The sequence below is a fragment of the Megalobrama amblycephala genome, linkage group LG7, assembly GCF_018812025.1.
Source record: "Megalobrama amblycephala isolate DHTTF-2021 linkage group LG7, ASM1881202v1, whole genome shotgun sequence".
NCBI lineage: Eukaryota > Metazoa > Chordata > Actinopteri > Cypriniformes > Xenocyprididae > Megalobrama > Megalobrama amblycephala.
The window spans coordinates 36,755,986-36,774,185 of record NC_063050.1 but is presented as its reverse complement, the minus strand read 5'-3'; the positions used below and the strand labels follow the sequence as shown (position 1 = coordinate 36,774,185).

Below are 18,200 nucleotides of genomic sequence, written 5' to 3'. Positions count from 1 at the left end.
CGGCGAATGGAACGGTGGATTGTGTTCACCGACAATGTTTTCTGGAAGTATTCCTGAGCCCATGTTGTGATTTCCATTACAGTAGCATTCCTGTATGTGATGCAGTGCCGTCTAAGGGCCAGAAGATCACGGGCATCTAGTTTGGTTTTCCGGCCTTGACCCTTACGCACAGAGATTGTTCCAGATTCTCTGAATCTTTGCATGATATTATGCACTGTAGAGGATGATAATTTCAAACCCTTTGCAATTTTTCTCTGAGAAACTCCTTTTTGATATTGCTCCACTATTTTTTTTGCAGCAGCATTGGGGGAATTGATGATCCTCTGCCCATTTTGACTTCTGAGAGACACTGCCACTCTGAGAGGCTCATTTTATACCCAGTCATGTTGCCAGTTGACCTAATAAGTTGCAAATTGGTCCTCCAGCTGTTCCTTATATGTACATTTAACTTTTTCGGCCTCTTATTGCTACCTGTCCCAACCTTTTTGGAATGTGTAGCTCTTATGAAATCCAAAATGAGCCAATATTTGGCATGACATTTCAAAATGTCTCACTTTCAAACATTTAATATGTTATCTATATTCTATTGTGAATAAAATAATAAGTTTATGAGATTTGTAAATTATTGCATTCCTTTTTTATTCACAATTTGTACAGTGTCCCAACTTTTTTGGAATCGAGTTTGTAAAAAATCATAGATTTAGATCAATTATTGGAGAGATAGTAACAGGTTGCTTTTAATACACTCATGTAATCCTCAAACCATATCCATCTATGAGATGTCTATTATCACGTGTGGGTAATGTGATGTGAAAGTACTAAATGACAAATGCAAGGTCATAGTCACTGTTTTTTCCCCACAGTTACCATTAAATATCAAATGATAGCAGCGAAGCAGGATTATGTCCCCTGTAGCGCTGCAGCTGTTCACTGTTTCCTGTTTTTGTAACATTATTTTAATGACTATCACTGCCATCTTCAAGCATCTCACTTTCAATTTGATAAACAATTTTTGTATAAGATATATATATATATATATATATATATGAAGTATTTTAATTTTAAAAAAGATGAATAGGTTTTTTATAACCCAAAAAAAAAAAAAAAAACCTAAAACTAATACATATCTAAAGATCTAAACCAACATTAAATAAATAAATAAATACATACATACATACAACCCTAACCCTACATAGACATTTAGGGTGCATTCAGGTTGATTGGGACACTTTTGCCATTGAGATGACTGGGAAAAAGTGTCCCAATAAACCTGAATTCGGCCCTATACATACATACATACGTAGTCCTAAAATGAATAACAAAATGAATAACAAAATGGTGCTTTAATAAATCACATATTTTCTGATTTTACTAAAGGAATGGAGCTGTATTTGAAGCAGGGGACCGATTAATGATCACAGTGTGCGCAAGTGTTGCGCAGTGCTGACGCACATGAACACGTTTGATTTGCTGTTTATTGTCATGTTAAACATTTTCAGTTGCTAGACGACAATAATGCACATTACATCCGTGCGGCGAAGAGAGACGCGAAACGACGCTGTGCAATATTATTGCGTTAACTCTGCAGCTTTCACACACAATATCAACGTAGGATTTGTTGCTTTTCTTAACGGCGACATCAGGAAACAGCTGCATCTTGGGAACTTCTTCTTAACACCCCCTACCCATTTCAGTGCTCGTTTATGCTGTTTTATATTAGGATTTACACACATCTTTGAAATGAGAAAAATAGGATTTTCTGCTGCATCATAAAACGCGGACACTACAGGTCGTAGCTCCATATATCATACTGTATGTGAAAATATTATGGTCCTGTTGTTTGTAAAAGGTGATGATAAAATAAACACAGGCCATTACATAGGCTATGATGTCTGTAGTAGCTGGAGAACTTGTCACTGAAGAAGAGGTGGAGGATCTGGTAAGTCCTTTAACTGTTCATAATTCGTAGATCTCCTGGACTGTAACACTAGCAAAAAGTACCATGTGTTTTGGAGATGTACTATGGTAATAATACATTGGGATTATAGAAAGTTATCTAAATACAGGTACTAGGTCATATGAATATTTCATGGTAGTGTATCAATAGTACTTTATATTTATATTAATGTTGCATATAAATATATTCATTAATGTGTATTTTTATTAATGTTTGTTTTGAAGGCAGAGGACAGTCTCTGTAGCAGCTATGTGTCTGACACTGAAAAGGTGAGATTGACCGTCTTTAAAGCCGAAGTTGTGATAGTCTTTTCTTATTGTAACGTATGTCTGAGTGAAACGGCTTCTCGAACAAGAAAGAATGTAGGATGGGACAATTTTGTCCATCAGAAATTGATTGGATCGTTGTGGTTTGCTATTGGTCGATCTCATGTGATTGACAGGTTGTCCCGCCCTTGCGCCAGTAAACACGTCATCAGGGAAGAAAACAGATGTCACTGTAAGAGAGAGGGGAAGATATTTTAAAGATTATGAGGGCACATGAATTTAAAAAAATAATAAATACAGCAATATTACATACAAATACAAGAATTGGCCATTTTGAGTTTATGGTGACTTTAAGATTCTAGGCTAATCGAGTTCCTTAGTTCCAACAGTTGTTGCTCTTTCATTCTTGGATCTTTGAATCTTTGTGCCAATATGTTATTTCATTTAATTGTTTGATTGTTGGATTTTTTTTCAGAAGTCAAGAAAAAAGAAAGCTTTAGGCAGACCACCTCCTTCTCCTAGTAAGCTAAAGACTTCTATTGAGTTTTCATGCTTGCCAAACAAATGGGGGAAAAAAACTATATACACTGCAAATATGCCTTTAAAATAATAACATATTTTTATTTAAATAGAGTCACCATACCTGAACAGTGCAAACTTGCATCTGAAGAAAACTCCAGTATCATCATGGAGGACGGTGAAGGGGACACAGCTCCAAAACTGTAAAACCCCTCCGGCTGGTACACCCAGGGACGTCTGGCTGCACTTACAGAATGATGGACATGGTCTGTTCCTCTTTTTTTTTTTAATAACATGGCTAAACTTTACTCTGCATTTTTACCATTTTTAATTATGTAGTCTATCTTCTACCAAAAAAGATTTTCCATATATGTTTACATTCTAAGACCCAACCAAGATTAAAATGCATTTCTGCTTCTAATGTAACTTGTATTGAAGATGTTTAAACATTATATGGAAAACTAGAGAAAATAATTACCACAGAAATCACATTCAAAGCAAACCTTTGTGCTCCATCAAAATGTATAGCTATGCATTTGAAAGACATGCAAATGTAATTTAAAGGGTTAGTTTCTGTCATTAATTACTCACCCTCATGTCGTTCTACACATGAGACCTTTGTTCAGCTTCAGAACACAAATAGACCCCTCACATTTCCAGAATTCTCAGAAGCGGAAGTCGTCATAGTTAGGCAAGATTCTATAGCGGTGAATGAATACATTAAATATATTTTTTGTGTTTCCACAATAGTGTTTTCATAACTTTTAAGCGACTGATAACGGCAGTCAGAAGAGAGAAAGATGTCATTTTTTACCGTCACTTCCACTGTATAGACCACTTTGGAGCAGACGTCACAATTACGTCACTTGCAGCTGCGCGCGCATACTGGTTGCAGAATAATAGTGGTAGCAATTGAAGGAAAATGTGCAAAATCCACAGAAAAAGAGAAAAATGTTTTGTTGTTGCCTCTGGATGTTGGAATCGGAATGCAAAAAATATAGTCTTCATTTTTAAAGAAAACCATCGTTAAAAACGTCCTTTGAAGATAAACAGAGACGTTTCACAGACTGGACTGATGACATCTGTAAGGATTAGTCTACTATTAAAGCAGGAATTTGATGTAAACAGTAAGTGTACATAATATTCACATATGCAGTTCAGAGGACATACATACATAGCAGTTACATCATGAAATAATTATAATTAAAATAATTTAAACCTATAGTATTTTACATAGATAACTTTTAAACATAATAATTTTTATTTCACAATTCTGACTTTTTTTTTCTTGCATTTGCGTTTTTATTGCTCCCAGTTCGGACTTTATAACTCGCAATTATGAGTTTATTTCACAATTCTGAGGGGGAAAAAGTCAGAATTGCGGGATTTGCAATTGCGGAATTGCAATTCAGAAAAGATAAAAGAATAACGAGTATATCTGACAATTCTGTTTTTCTTTGTAAGAAATGTGAGATGTAAACTCAGATTTGTAAACTCAGATTTGCGAGAAATAAAAGTCAGAATTGTGAGATATAAACTCGAAATTAACTTTTTTTATTCTTTTATTTCGTGGCTTCCATAGACTTCTACTGCTCAACTGTCATTTTCTGCAACCAGCTAGGCTCCGCCCACAAAAAAACGTCATCGCTGTTTGCAAACACCAAATTGGTCTATTAGAAACACCCTCACAGCAGCGTTAACTAGTTTTTTGTAATTTGATGCAAAAATAATATAATACTAAGTAAAGTGTTATAAATGTACTTACATTTTTTTTTTTTTTTAATGAAAATATAAAAAGCTTTGCAGGATTTACGATATTGATGGCCGTTCATGACCGATATTGATGAATGCATCATCACAGTCTGTGAAAAGGGTCTATTAAGATAATTTTTGATGAAATCCGAGTGGTTTTTTTTTAATCTCCCATAGAAAGCAATAAAATTACCACATTCAAGGTCCAGAAAAGTAGTAAAGACATCATTAAAATAGTCAACATGACTACAGTGGTTTAACCTTAATATTATGAGCCGACGAGAATACTTTTTTGTGCACAAAAACAAAACAAAAATAACTTTATTCAACAATTTCTTCTCTAACCTGTCAGTCTCAGTAAAAATAAATTTTTCTGATTATTATTTCATATGTTAGGCTTTACAGGGTTAAATTTTGTTTATTTCAGGGGCGTTGTCAAAGTCTCCAAAAGGAGCAGATTACAGTGTCACACAGACAGGCATCTCCATGACCAGCACACCTGAATATTTGAAGGAGGCCTTAGGAATGAAAAAGCCAAAATATTCCTGCTCTGCATCTAACGGTGAGATAAAACTAAATATATCGACCTGAATTGTCCATATAACAGGTGTTATTTTTTAAATTTTGTTGTTTTTACAATTCTATCAGGTTATGTTGCAGGGACCCCAGTCTACAAAGAAAAGGAAGAAATGTATGATGAAATAATGGATCTAAAAAAGGTGAAGCTCACCTCTCGTACACTCACTCGCTGACGTGTACTGAAAGTGTTTTTGAGGATGTGTTTTTAGAATTTTGATTACATCAGATGGCATGTTTTCAACGAATTGGGCTTTATATAAATTCTCAATACTATCAGTACTATATGTATACCAGGGATTAGTGGTTAGGATTAGTGTGTTCCAAATCATAGTTTGTTAAAAATAGTAAGCCAAATGTTCCTGGATAGTGTATTATCTCTACTGGATTTTTAATAAATACCGGTGCAAGGTTTTTGGGTTAATAGTACCCACAGTTCCTTGTACAGTGCAAGTGGAGGAAATGGTTTTTGAGATTTATTACAGTATTAAGTAATTTTGTTTGATTTCCTATCACCAACCTAGAATGTAGTTTTTTTTTAACTAGAAGTATGCACACAGAAATTGCATGTACCCACATATTTCCTCTCCTTTTTCTCAGGCCATCCAATCCCAAAAGGCTGAATCTGACAAGATGAAAGCCAAGCTGCGCCGTCTTGAAGAAGACAACACTAAGAAAGACAGGCAAATTGAACAGCTGCTGGATCCAGTGAAGGTGATGAGCAGTTGTCAGCAAATCCAGCAGCAGAGATGAGCCTGAATAGTTTATATGAGTTATTACAAGTAGCTTAGTGTGTGGCCTGTTTCACACCACATGCATAAGCAGTGTAACTGCAACTGCAGGCTGCCATTATTCGTACACTGTTCAAACTGAAAAGAATATTATTTCTATTATATTGAGTATTTGATTTTCATGAAATCTAAAAAAACATTATTTACAAGGTGGATTAATGTCAGACATACAGTACACTACCATTCAAAAGTTTGGGGTCAGATTTTTTAAAATACTTTTATGAAATTGTTTTATTTTTCAGAAATTAATACTTTATTCAGCAAAAATGCATTGCATTGATTGAAATTTCTGTTCATCAAAGAATCCGGATATTTTCAGCTGTAATAATAATAAATGTTTCTTGGGCAGCAAATCAGCATATTAGACTGATTTCTGAAGGATCATGTGACACACTGAAGACTGAAAAAGCTGAATTTTTTTTATATTAATATTTTTAAATTAATGTAGAAAACAGTTATTTAAACTGTAATAATATTTTACAATATTACTGCTTTATTGTATTTATAAATAAATGCAGCCTTGGTGAGCATAAGAGACTTCTTTCAAAAACATTTAAAAAATTACAGTAAAAATTACTTACTGACCTCTAACTTTTGGACAATAGGGTAAAATAAAAGTGTTTTCTCAGAGCTTATTCATAATAATGTTTAAATAATTATTTTTTGCATTGATCACATAGGACCCAGATTATGCAAGGGGTTTAGTGGACAGAAAGACAGATCCTAGATCGGTGAGTATGCCATCATAAAAACAATCATGTTTCTTCAGATCATTGATTCTTAATTTGATGAATGATATAATATAAACACACAGACTTTTTAAACACACCAGATCATTAATGGACTGAAACAGAGGATTCTACGATTGGAGCAGCAGTGCAAAGAAAAAGAGAATGCCTTGAGGTCTGATGCCAACTTCATTTATATTATACATTCATACAGTTAATCAGGTTCTGAGGAATCAATACAGTATGAATGAACTTAAAGGTGCCCTAGAATTAAAAATTGAATTTATCTTGGCATAGTTAAATAACAAGAGTTCAGTACATGGAAATGACATACAGTGAGTCTCAAACACCGTTGTTTGCTCCTTATATAAATCTCATTTGTTTAAAAGACCAAGCAAGGACAATAGCGAAAAATGGCAGATGGAGCAATAATAACTGACATGATCCATGATATCATGATATTTTTAGTGATATTTGTAAATTGTCTTTCTAAATGTTTCGTTAGCATGTTGCTAATGTACTGTTAAATTTGGTTAAAGTTACCATCGTTTCTTACTGTATTCACGGAGACAAGACTGTCGTTATTTTCATTTTTTAAACACTTGCAGTCTGTATAATTCATAAACACAACTTCATTCTTTATAAATCTCTCTAACAGTGTGTAATGTTAGCTTTAGCCACGGAGCATACTATCAAACTCATTCAGAATCAAATGTAAACATCCAAATAAATACTATACTCACATGATCCGATGTATGCATGCAGCATGCATGATGAACACTTTGTAAAGATCCATTTTTATATTAGCTGTGTGAACTTTGTTTATGCTGTTTAAGGCAAGCGCGAGCTCCGTGGGCGGGGAGCGTGAGGAATTAAAGGGGCCGCAGCCTAAATCGGCGCATATTTAATGATGCCCCAAAATAGGCAGTTAAAAAAATGAATAAAAAAAAAAATGATGGGGTATTTTGAGCTGAAACTTCACAGATACATTCAGGGGACACCTTAGACTTATATTACATCTTTAAAAAAGACGTTCTACGGCACCTTTAACAGAACTTTAACAAATCTCAGTCGACATTACAAAAAATAATCAACCTGAAAATAAAGTTTCAAGGAAATTTTTACGATTTTTAAATTTTTCTATCAAAAATGTCAAAAAGTTTTTTTAGCACTATTTCTAGTTCACTTATGAAATAAATACATTTGTGAACTCCTTTGTTCGGACTTTGAGATATTCTTGCTAACATTGAAGTTTGGATAATTAACATGCTGGAGAACATGATCATCAGGTCTTACACAAACTTGTGGAGTTAATGCAGCTTGAGTGCTGCTGTCTTTAAAGTAAAAGGGGACATACTAATAAGACTTATAAGGGTACGTTTACACAACAACAATGTACTAAAAATGGAAAAGACTTTGCATTTTTGAAAAGTTTTACATACAAAATCCCCATTCACACTGTTTTCACAAATTTGCATTTTTGTAGTTTACACAGAGATAACGGTTTTCAAAAATTTGCACTTTGATACTCGTTTTCAAAAAATTCACGTTTTCAGACCCCTAAAACACAGTTGTCGTGTAGATGAATGTCCAAAACGCATAAAAGTTTTCTGTGTTTACACAATAATGTTGTGTAAACACCCCCTTGATGTTAATAATAAGACAATAAGGCAGTAGACATAAAGATGTTCTGAAACTCTTGAATTCTGTATTGAAATTTTCACTTAATATTTAAAATTTTGTGTTGATATAAACTAGAAACTCTAGTGTATTGGACCCCAATGTAAGTTGTACCTAAACTGATAAATTGTGTATTTGCCATTACAGTCAGCTTCAGAGTGACTTCAAAACTACAAACATGCAGGAAATGAAGATCACTGTAGAAACCTACTTTGAGGAGGTAGCTTATATTAATTTATATAGAACTAAATGTATTTAACTAAATAATAACTTTTTACTGTATTACTTTTTTAGTAATACATTCTTTATTTTTCATGCTTAGGTTCAAAGATTGCGAGCACTGTTAGAGTCAGCTGAGAGAAGGTACAAACATTGTTAATTTTACTCATAGTTTGATGGTGATTCCATGTGATTTGAATCAGTCTTTCTCTCACTCTTTTTTTCTCTCTTCAGTAATAAGGCGGAGTGCAAAGACATCAGGCGGCAGAACAAGACCCTTAGTGCCACGGTTCTGAAACTCACAAAGACCGTTCAACAACTGGAGGACGAGAACCAAGAACTCAAAAAAGAATTGACACAGGAAGAGATGAGCATGATGGACAGCCCTGTGTGCCGCGCCAAGGGTATTTACATTTACACAGGCATATCTTAGGTTCATAGTAGAACTGGAAACACTATTTTACCAAACATTGTTTTCTATGAACAACCATACTGAAAAGACTGGCTTAAACCAGCTTAAGATGGTCTAAGCCTGGCCAATTTGGTGTTCAACTGGTGTAGTTGACTGGCTAGCTGGTCACCTAGCATGACAAGCAGAAATGTGAAGGAAAAAAAGGTCTAAACTAAATATTTAGTATTTAAAATTGTTCCTGCAGCCAGGGCTGAATTCAGTCATATGATGTATCATATTTTTATATTTACAGGTTATATGGATTGGAGTAAACAGAGACTTGTGCGACGAATCCTAGAACTTGAAAAGGTGTGTGTGTGTCTGTGTGTGTGTGTATTAAACATTACTTGTAGAAAGTAATGATCATGTTCATCATGTGAATGTAATTTATGTGTCTCATTTTTTCAGAGAGTCGAGCAGATGAAGAATCTTCATATAACTAAAGCATCAGACTCACAGAAGAGCTCAGAGGAGAAAGGCACGGAGTCAGAATCAGCCAATCAGAGTGATTCTGTCAACACAGAGATGGAGCCGTCTGTGGTTACAGAGAATGATGCGCATTTGAGGGGAGCAATAAAGAAACTTACAGAAGAGAAAAAGGCACTACAGAAAAAACTAACCCAGAGAGAGTGAGTGTACTCACAGCACATACACTTCAAAATTTTGAAAGAAATAATAAATTAAATTTGAATAAATAAAAAAGAAAAAAGGAAAAAAAAAGACATTACTTCAGTCTTCGGTGTCACATGATCCTTCAGAAATTATTCTAATATGCTGATTTGGTGATCAAGTAATATTTTATATTATTATCAGTGTTAAAACATTGAAAAAAATGTCCCATTTATTATATTTCTGAAATGTTTAACATATTTGAGAGTAAATCTGATTGAAAATATTTGTCTTGTCTTATCAGTGAAGAGATAAAGCGGTTGTCTGCTGAGAAGGATGAAGGTCTGAAAGAGGTAGAAAATGTGCTGAAGGAACAAATTAGAGAGCATGAGAGACTGATGCAAACACACAGGTTTGTCATGAAATTATAATGAAGGAATCGGGAATTAAAACTATATTGTGATGATGTTTTGCTTGTTTTGGAAGACGCTGAGTTCTCACAAGATTGAATCCATATGTGATGTTACCGTTATGTGAGACAAGCTTATTAAACACTGATTTATATTTCCAATGCTTCTAAATAGTTCTTTCTATATTGAAATCAGTTGTGTTCCTTTAGAGATGCTGGTTATTGTTTAATTTATATCGAAAACTAAAAATTCTTTTACTTCTGTGACATTTTTCTGAGTAAAAAACCTCAGTTTCGTGTGCAGAAAGAAAAAAGGTATAGGAAGTTAATACATTTCGATGAAAGATTTTGAAAACTAATTTTTTTTCTGTAGAATGTAAAGTCAGTTTAGATTTCATGTTTTATTTACAGGCAGGAGATGGGTGCGCTGACCGTAGAAATCAATTGTTTAAAAGAGAAACTAGAGGAGGAGAGAAAACTCAGAATAGTACAAGATCCAAGTCAGGTAATAACTTTCAAAATACGAACAGTTCACTTTAAGACAGTGAAGATGGCAACTCATAAATATGAAACTGTCATATATTTTGTCATCCCACAGGTTCAGGATGGTTCTTTATCATTAACACTCACAGAACCATTGCCGTCATCAGCGGTTGCGTCAATAGAGAAGAACAAAGCGGCTAAGACCATTCAGACACACTGGCTCTCACACCGAACACGGGTTGGTACAACACACCGACATGTACTGTACTCCCACAGTGAGTGTAGATTATTCATGTCCTCCTTTATTCTTCTGCTCCTGTGCTTAGGATCTAGTTCTCTTGCAATCCTGTCTCAGAGGGCATCTAATCAGGCAGAGGCAGTTAGATGGACAGAGGCAAGCAACCGTCCCTGTTGCAATGGTGAGTATTTTTAACATTTTGGTCGGATGTTTTACTATACACAGTTTGTTTACAGATATATATAGTTCAGTCATGAAACTCTAAAGGGCTGATAGATCCTTAACATGCAATCTACAAGCAATCACATCATTACTGCATGGTACAAGCTGATTGGCCTCTGCTGATCCTGCAACAAATGGGACTGCTTGTTCAACATTTAAATATTCTGGTTTAGTGTTTTTTGTAAGCTAATCCTGCAGCACACTATCAGAGTTCCTCTGAAACCCTCCACCTCCCCAGCTCCACCTGCCTAGATCTGCTACAGGATTTATGTATGTCTATTCATGCAGCAGCAGCATATCTAACATGCTTACAGCAGCATGTTTGTGTATCTATTAGCAATAGCAAATCCATACTTGCTCTGCAGCAGCAGCAGCAGCAATAATCAACAGCAGCGTAGCAGACCAAATACATAAGCATTTCCATAATCAGAAACATGCTCTTTACATTAACTAACATGCAAAACTATTCCGAGAGTTGTCAGTCATCATGATTGAAATGTATACATTCCAAAATTTGGTGTCAGTATTTTTTTTTTTAAAGGTGCCCTAGATTATGTTTTTAAAAGATGTAATATAAGTCTAAGGTGTCCCCTGAATGTGTCTGTGAAGTTTCAGCTCAAAATACCCCATAGAGTTTTTTTAATTAATTTTTTAACTGCCTATTTTGGGGCATCATTATAAACGAGCCGATTTTATGCTGCGGCCCCTTTAAATCCCGTGCTCTCCGCCCACAGAGCTCGCGCTTGCCTTAAACAGTGCCTTAAAGTTTACACAGCTAATATAACCCTCAAAATGGATCTTTACAAAGTGTTCGTCATGCATGCGGCATGCATGCGTCGGATTATGTGAGTATTTTATACTGTTATATTTTTTACTTCTGATTTTGAATGAGTTTGAGGCTATGCTCCGTGGCTAACAGGTAATGCTACACTGTTGGAGAGATTTATAAAGAATGAAGTTGTGTTTATGAATTATACAGACTGCAAGTGTTTAAAAATGAAAATAGCGACGGCTCTCTTGTCTCCGTGAATACAGTAATAACCAATGGTAACTTTAACCACATTTAACAGTACATTAGCAACATGCTAACGAAACATTTAGAAAGACAGTTTACAAATATCACTAAAAATATCATGTTATCATGGATCATGTCAGTTATTATTGCTCCATCTGCCATTTTTCGCTATTGTTCTTGCTTGCTTACCTAGTCTGATGATTTGGTTGTGCACAGATCCAGGCGTTCTGCCCTTGTCTAATGCCTTTCATAATGTTGGAAACGTGGGCTGGCATATGCAAATATTGGGGGCGTACACCCCGACTGTTACGTAACAGTCGGTGTTATGTTGAGATTCGCCTGTTCTTCGGAGGTCTTTTAAACAAATGAGATTTATATAAGAAGGAGGAAACAATGGAGTTTGAGACTCACTGTATGTCATTTCCATGTACTGAACTCTTGTTATTTAACTATGCCAAGATAAATTCAATTTTTCATTCGAGGGCACTTTTAAATAAATTAATATTTTTATTCAGCAAGGATATATATATTCAATTGATGAAAAGTAACCATTGAGACATTTATAACGTTATTTATAATGCTGTTTTGAAATTTCTATAAATCTATCACGGTTTCCAGAAAAATATTAAGCAGCACAACTGTTTTTAAATGAGATAATGGTAATAAATGTTTCTTGAGCACCAAATCAGCATATTAGAATGATTTCTGAAGTGACTGGAGTAATGATGCTCAAAATTCAGCTTTGCTATCACAGAAATAAATGAAATATATTAAAATAAAAAAAACATATTTTAAATGTTAATAATATTTCACAATATTACTGTTTTTACTGTATTTTTCATTAAATAAATTCAACCTTGGTGAGCATGAGACTTTTTTTCAAACATTAAAATAATCCTAACTACCCCAAACTTTTGCACTGTAGTGTGTGTATTTTTACACTTTTAATATGATGGTACGTGGAATTATTATGGTACATGTCCAAAAACCATGGTAAACCTTGGTATTTCTTGCTACTTTATGGGCATAAACCTCCTGGTCAAGACATGTTTGACATATTTTCTGTCAAAATATTCCTTTTAAACTCCTTGACCATATATTTCAGAGCCAATCAGGTATGAACACTCAGGCTGTACAGGAAGAGGAAGTGACTCTGCTGCAGGCTGTCTTTAGGGCTCATCTCAAAAGGATGGACAGGTGATTTAGATACATAGTGTATACACTAAATTACTACATCACTACAGTGAAATACTACATGCACTACACAGTTTTTGCATATTTCCTTATGTATGCATATGTGCGTATTTATATTATATCAATTCCATTAAAAAAATAAACCTTGCACAGATGATTGTTCTGGTTAGAGAATGCAAAAATTGCAGTCACAACAGTTGGTTTGAATGAATATGGTTGCATGCATGGCCAGGTGGTCTCCTGACAGACATGTTGACTTGACTTTGCAGAGCATCTACAGTGACGCAGTCTAAATCTTTAATTCATCTGAAAAAGCAGTATCTCTCCACCCCTCCACTGTTGCCCACAGGGTCCCCACATGCCATGTTTACGAACAAAACGCAAACCTCAGGTGATCATTCATCTTTAATAATGTGCTTTGTTCTCACTGAAGAAATCGATTCTTGTTTGTTACTCTAGGATCAATAAAACTTTGTTGGTTTTCAGGGTTAGAACCGTTTGATGAACCAAAAATACACTTTGTAAACAATAATACAAACCTGACCATCCTTATAATCTCTCGTACTGACCTCTCTTTAAAACCACTGTAAATTGTATCTGATGTTTTTCATTATATTTTTCTAGGTGTAACTCATAACAATAGCGAGGAGACTGCAGAGAAACTAAATCCTGCTTATAATGATGAGCTGCGTGACAAGAGATCAATACCAGGTTACAATATAACTCATTCCTATTACTCTACCGTTCAAAAATATGGATTAGTAAGATTTTTTTTTTTTTTTAAAGAAAGTAATACTTTTATTCAGCAAGGATGCATTAAATTGATCAAACCTTACAGTAAAAGCATTTATAATGTTACAAAAGATTTCTATTTCACATAAATGCTGTTCTTTTGAACTTAAATAATAAGAGATAATAAGATATGTTTCTTGAGCACCAGATCATCATATTAGAATGATTTCTGAAGGATCATGTGACACTAAAGACTGGAGCCATTCAGCTTTGCCATCACATTCTTCAGTTTTCCAGCGTCTTTTGCATATTTGAACCCTTTCCAGCAGTGACTGTATGATTTTGAGATCCATCTTTTCACACTGAGGACAACTGAGGGACTCAAACACAACTATTAAAAAAGGTTCAAACATTCTCTGATGCTCCAGAAGGAAACATGATGCATTAAGAGTCAGGGGATGTAAACTTTTTGAATTGGATGAACAGAATAAATTGTACTTTTTTTGTCTTCTTGGAAACATGCAAGTATCTTTTGTAGCTTCCAAAGGGCAGAACTAAATGAAAAAATATGTTCTTTAAACAAAATAAAAAAAACTTGCATATCAACTTCTTGTTCAAAAGTTATCACCCCTGACTCTCAATGTGTCGTGTTTCCTTCTGGAGCATCAGTGAATGTTTGCAGCTTTTGTAATAGTTGTGTTTGAGTCCCTCAGTTGTCCTCAGTGTGAAAAGATGGATCTCAAAATCATACAAGTTACAGATGGAAAGGGTTCAAATATGCAAAAGATGCTGGAAATCTGAAGAATCTGCAGGACCTGAAGGATTTTTCTGAAGAGCAGAGCTCAGTTTAACTGCTCAGAACAAACAAGAGACTCATGAACAACCATCACAAAACAAACAAAAAAAAATAGTCGTGGATCATCCAGGTAACCACACAAGTATTAAGAATCAAGGGTATGTAAACCTTTGAACGGGGTCATTTTTATGAATTCTGCTATTTTTTTCTCTTGTGGACTTTATGTAAACAACTGTTATGTGAAATAGTTTATTAAGGACAGTACTAAATAAAAAATAACATGCAATCATGATCCTTCTTATTTTGTTAAAATGATTAAGATTTTTGCAGATTCTGCAAATGTAAACTTTTGAGCTCAGCTGTACTTTGATAGTACACTTTTCAATTCATGTACTTAATTTAAGTGTATTCAGGCTAATAACAGGTCTTCTCACCTTATTGATGAACAGGAATTGTAGTTTGCGAATAAAACTGCAAAATCCTCCATTAATTTCAGCTGCCTTCGAAGTTCGTAATAATCCTCTGATACATGCAAGTGAAAATCGCTGTGCGGCATAAATGATAAATCTATTAGGCAATATCTTAGCAAAAGTGCATTTCTTCCTGTTTTCTTCCATACAAAAAGTTGCATCGTATATAACGTAAGCGTTGAACGTTAAGTGCAGTGTGAGTACAGGTCAGTGGGGGATTGGGGCGGGGGGACAGTCGCGCTCGGGCTCGGTTCAAGGCAACCGTGCCTAGTGTGAGTAAACCCTTACTGACCCCAAACTTTTGAATGCTGTGTATGTCTGAGAACACCAGTATATCCTTGAAAAAACTCTGATAAACTACCATTATGCATACAGTATAATCATGCATCTATTTAATGTAATGACTTTGTTTTGCTGGTATTAAGGACAGCTGAAGATCCATCAACAGCAACCAGCCACTGAAACTCCAAAGACCGTTGATTCAGATGACTCTGATGACATCATTGTGTCTCCTTCAAGGCCACTGAGAAAAAGAGAGAAATGCTTTAGTCCCTTCAATGCTAATGATTTGATTTAGCTCTTTGTTGTTGTTTTTTCTATTTGGACCTCAAAGGATTCAGAAATAATGCTTTTTTTCTCTTAACTTGGAACACACGTTATTACCTGAGCAACTTAAAAGGGAACTGAAACAAAGTGACATTTATTTGGGCAATAATGACTGAACATAGATCATGGATGATAGATCGTTATGGTTTTGTGATTTCACACTTTATTTTTCTGCTACGGTCACATTCTTTTGACTTCTAGGAACTGAACCTTCAAATTAGGTATAAATTTCAGAAGTTGTGTCTTCACACTCCAAAGTGCCTTGCGTAGGAAGATCATCTTTAAATGAGGATCAGGGATTTAATATTCTTCATTTACTTCTCATTGTAGATGAATATACACATTACACTAAGCAGAATATCTTATAAAGTATATTTAAGCCATTGTGTGCATTTTAAAGTACACCTCTGATTGATACAAAAGTACTGTGAATCTACACAAACATATTGCTGGATAAGAGAACTTCAAGTTCAGATTGGGGAAAAATGACAGTAAATGCTGTTAATGCAGTTAAATGTTGTCCATGTGTTTCATGTTATAGATGAATCTGTATTGAACCAATTATAGCACTGAAAAAATGTGTTGCTGTTTTCTTGTTTCAATGTCTTATTAAAATTGATTTTGCTCTAAGAGCACATTATTTTTGTGCCAGTTTGTTTGAATTTGTGTTACATTTTTCTTTATTAAAGATTTGTTTTCTCTGGATTTTTGTCCTTTTTGCTAAGAGTGTGAAAATACCATTTCCTCGTTTAGTCTAACTTCCTATATAGAAATGTATTAATTAAAAAAATTAGCATAAATACAGTACAATTAGGTGATCTATTTTTTATGCATTGGATGCACAACCATCAGTAGCCTATATCATATGTTATATCAGTGATTTCATCTTTTTTGACTCCAAGGCTCCCCTCTTTCCCCAACAATATTTGAATGTCTGACATACCTAGATTCTTTGAATTCAATTTCAGGACTCCTGAAGATTTAAGAGCTGAATGTTCCTCAAGGATTCCAATTTTTAAATTTTTTTTTTTTCTTTAATGTATTCAAAGATTCTACCAGATAAAATATTTTAGAGCTTGGCATAAAATAATAATACTAATAATTCCTTACATTTATATAGCGCTTTTCTGGGCACTCAAAGCGCTTTATACGGAAGAGGATTAGGGCCAAGCAATAATAAAAAAATGAAACCATCTCGAGATTAAAGTTGTTAAATTTCGAGAAAAAAGTCTAAATAAAATGTTGAGAATAAACTCGTTAAACTACGAGAAAAAAGTTGTTAAATTATAAGAACAAATTCGTTAAATTATGAGAAAAATGTTAAATTTCGAGAAAAAAATCAAGATAAAATGTTGAGAATAAACTCGTTAAATTATGAGAAAAAAACTCATTAAATTTCGAGGAAAAAAGTCGAGATAAAATGTTGAGAATAAACTCATTAAATTATGACTTTATTCTCAACATTTTATCTCGACTTTTTTCTCGAAATTTAACGAGTTTTTTCTCATAATTTAACAAATTTGTTCTCGTAATTTAACGATTTTTTTCTCGTAATTTAATGACTTTATTCTCAACATTTTATCTCGACTTTTTTCTCGAAATTTAACAAGTTTTTTCTCGTAATTTAATGAGTTTATTCTCAACATTTTATTACGACTTTTTTCTCGAAATTTAACGAGTTTAATCTCGAGATGGTTTTATTTTTTTATTATTGCTTGGCCCTAATCCTCTTCCGTAGCTTTACATGTGAGTACAGTGGTTCAATATTAATATTATAAAGCGACAAGAATATTTTTTGTGCGCCAAAAAAAACAAAATAACGACTTATTTAGTGATGGCCGATATCAAAACACTGGTTCAGGAAGTGTGTCGAATCTGCTGTTTGGAGCGCCAAAGTCACATGATTTCAGCCGTTGGCAGTTTGACACGCGATCTGAATCATGATTCGATACACTGATTCATTTATGCTCCGAATCTTCCTAAAGCAGTGTTTTGAAATCGGCCATCACTAAATAATTTGTTATTTTGTTTTTTTTTTGGCGCACCAAAAATATTCTCGTCGCTTTATAATATTAATATTGAACCACTGTACTCAAATGAACCGATTTAAATATGTTTTTAGTACCTTCATGAATCTTGAGAGAGGATGTGTCATTGCTCCCTATGGAGGCCTCACGGAGCCATCGGATTTCAACTAAAATATCTTAATTTGTGTTCCGAAGATTAACAAAGGTTTTACGGGTGTAGAACAGCATGAGGGTAAGTAATAAATGACAGAATTTTCATTTTTGGGTGAACTAACCTTTTAACGTCTCATCTGAAGGACGGTGCTTTTTGACAGTATAGTGTCCCCATCACTATAATGGGACGATAGGACCCACACAGACCACAGGGTGAGCACCCCCTGCTGGCCTCACTAACATCCAGGTACTAACCAGGCTCAGCTCTGCTTAGCTTCAGTGGGCAACCAGTCTTGGGCTATAGGGT

The 18,200-nt window shown here is 34.5% G+C and overlaps 1 protein-coding gene across 5 annotated transcripts; it reads left to right on the top strand.

The window, feature by feature from the left end:
• Positions 1-1,275: 1,275 nt before the first annotated feature.
• On the top strand, positions 1,276-16,416 carry iqce (IQ motif containing E). Of its 5 annotated transcripts, none has more exons than XM_048197278.1 (22): positions 1,285-1,939; positions 2,182-2,226; positions 2,699-2,744; positions 2,856-3,008; positions 4,922-5,056; positions 5,155-5,213; positions 5,671-5,784; positions 6,542-6,592; positions 6,694-6,764; positions 8,417-8,489; positions 8,592-8,632; positions 8,723-8,892; positions 9,193-9,248; positions 9,348-9,568; positions 9,853-9,960; positions 10,369-10,462; positions 10,556-10,678; positions 10,767-10,859; positions 13,021-13,112; positions 13,379-13,500; positions 13,734-13,820; positions 15,533-16,416. In XM_048197278.1, the coding sequence occupies exons 1-22, from the start codon at positions 1,886-1,888 to the stop codon at positions 15,682-15,684; spliced, it is 2,160 nt and encodes a 719-aa protein (XP_048053235.1). In that variant the 5' UTR covers positions 1,285-1,885; the 3' UTR covers positions 15,685-16,416. The 5 variants fall into 5 exon arrangements, with proteins under 5 accessions (XP_048053237.1, XP_048053236.1, XP_048053235.1 ...); XM_048197277.1 differs by having other exon boundaries at positions 1,286-1,939; positions 2,702-2,744; positions 5,143-5,213; XM_048197276.1 differs by having other exon boundaries at positions 1,292-1,939; positions 5,143-5,213.
• The last annotated feature ends 1,784 nt before the right edge of the window (positions 16,417-18,200 follow it).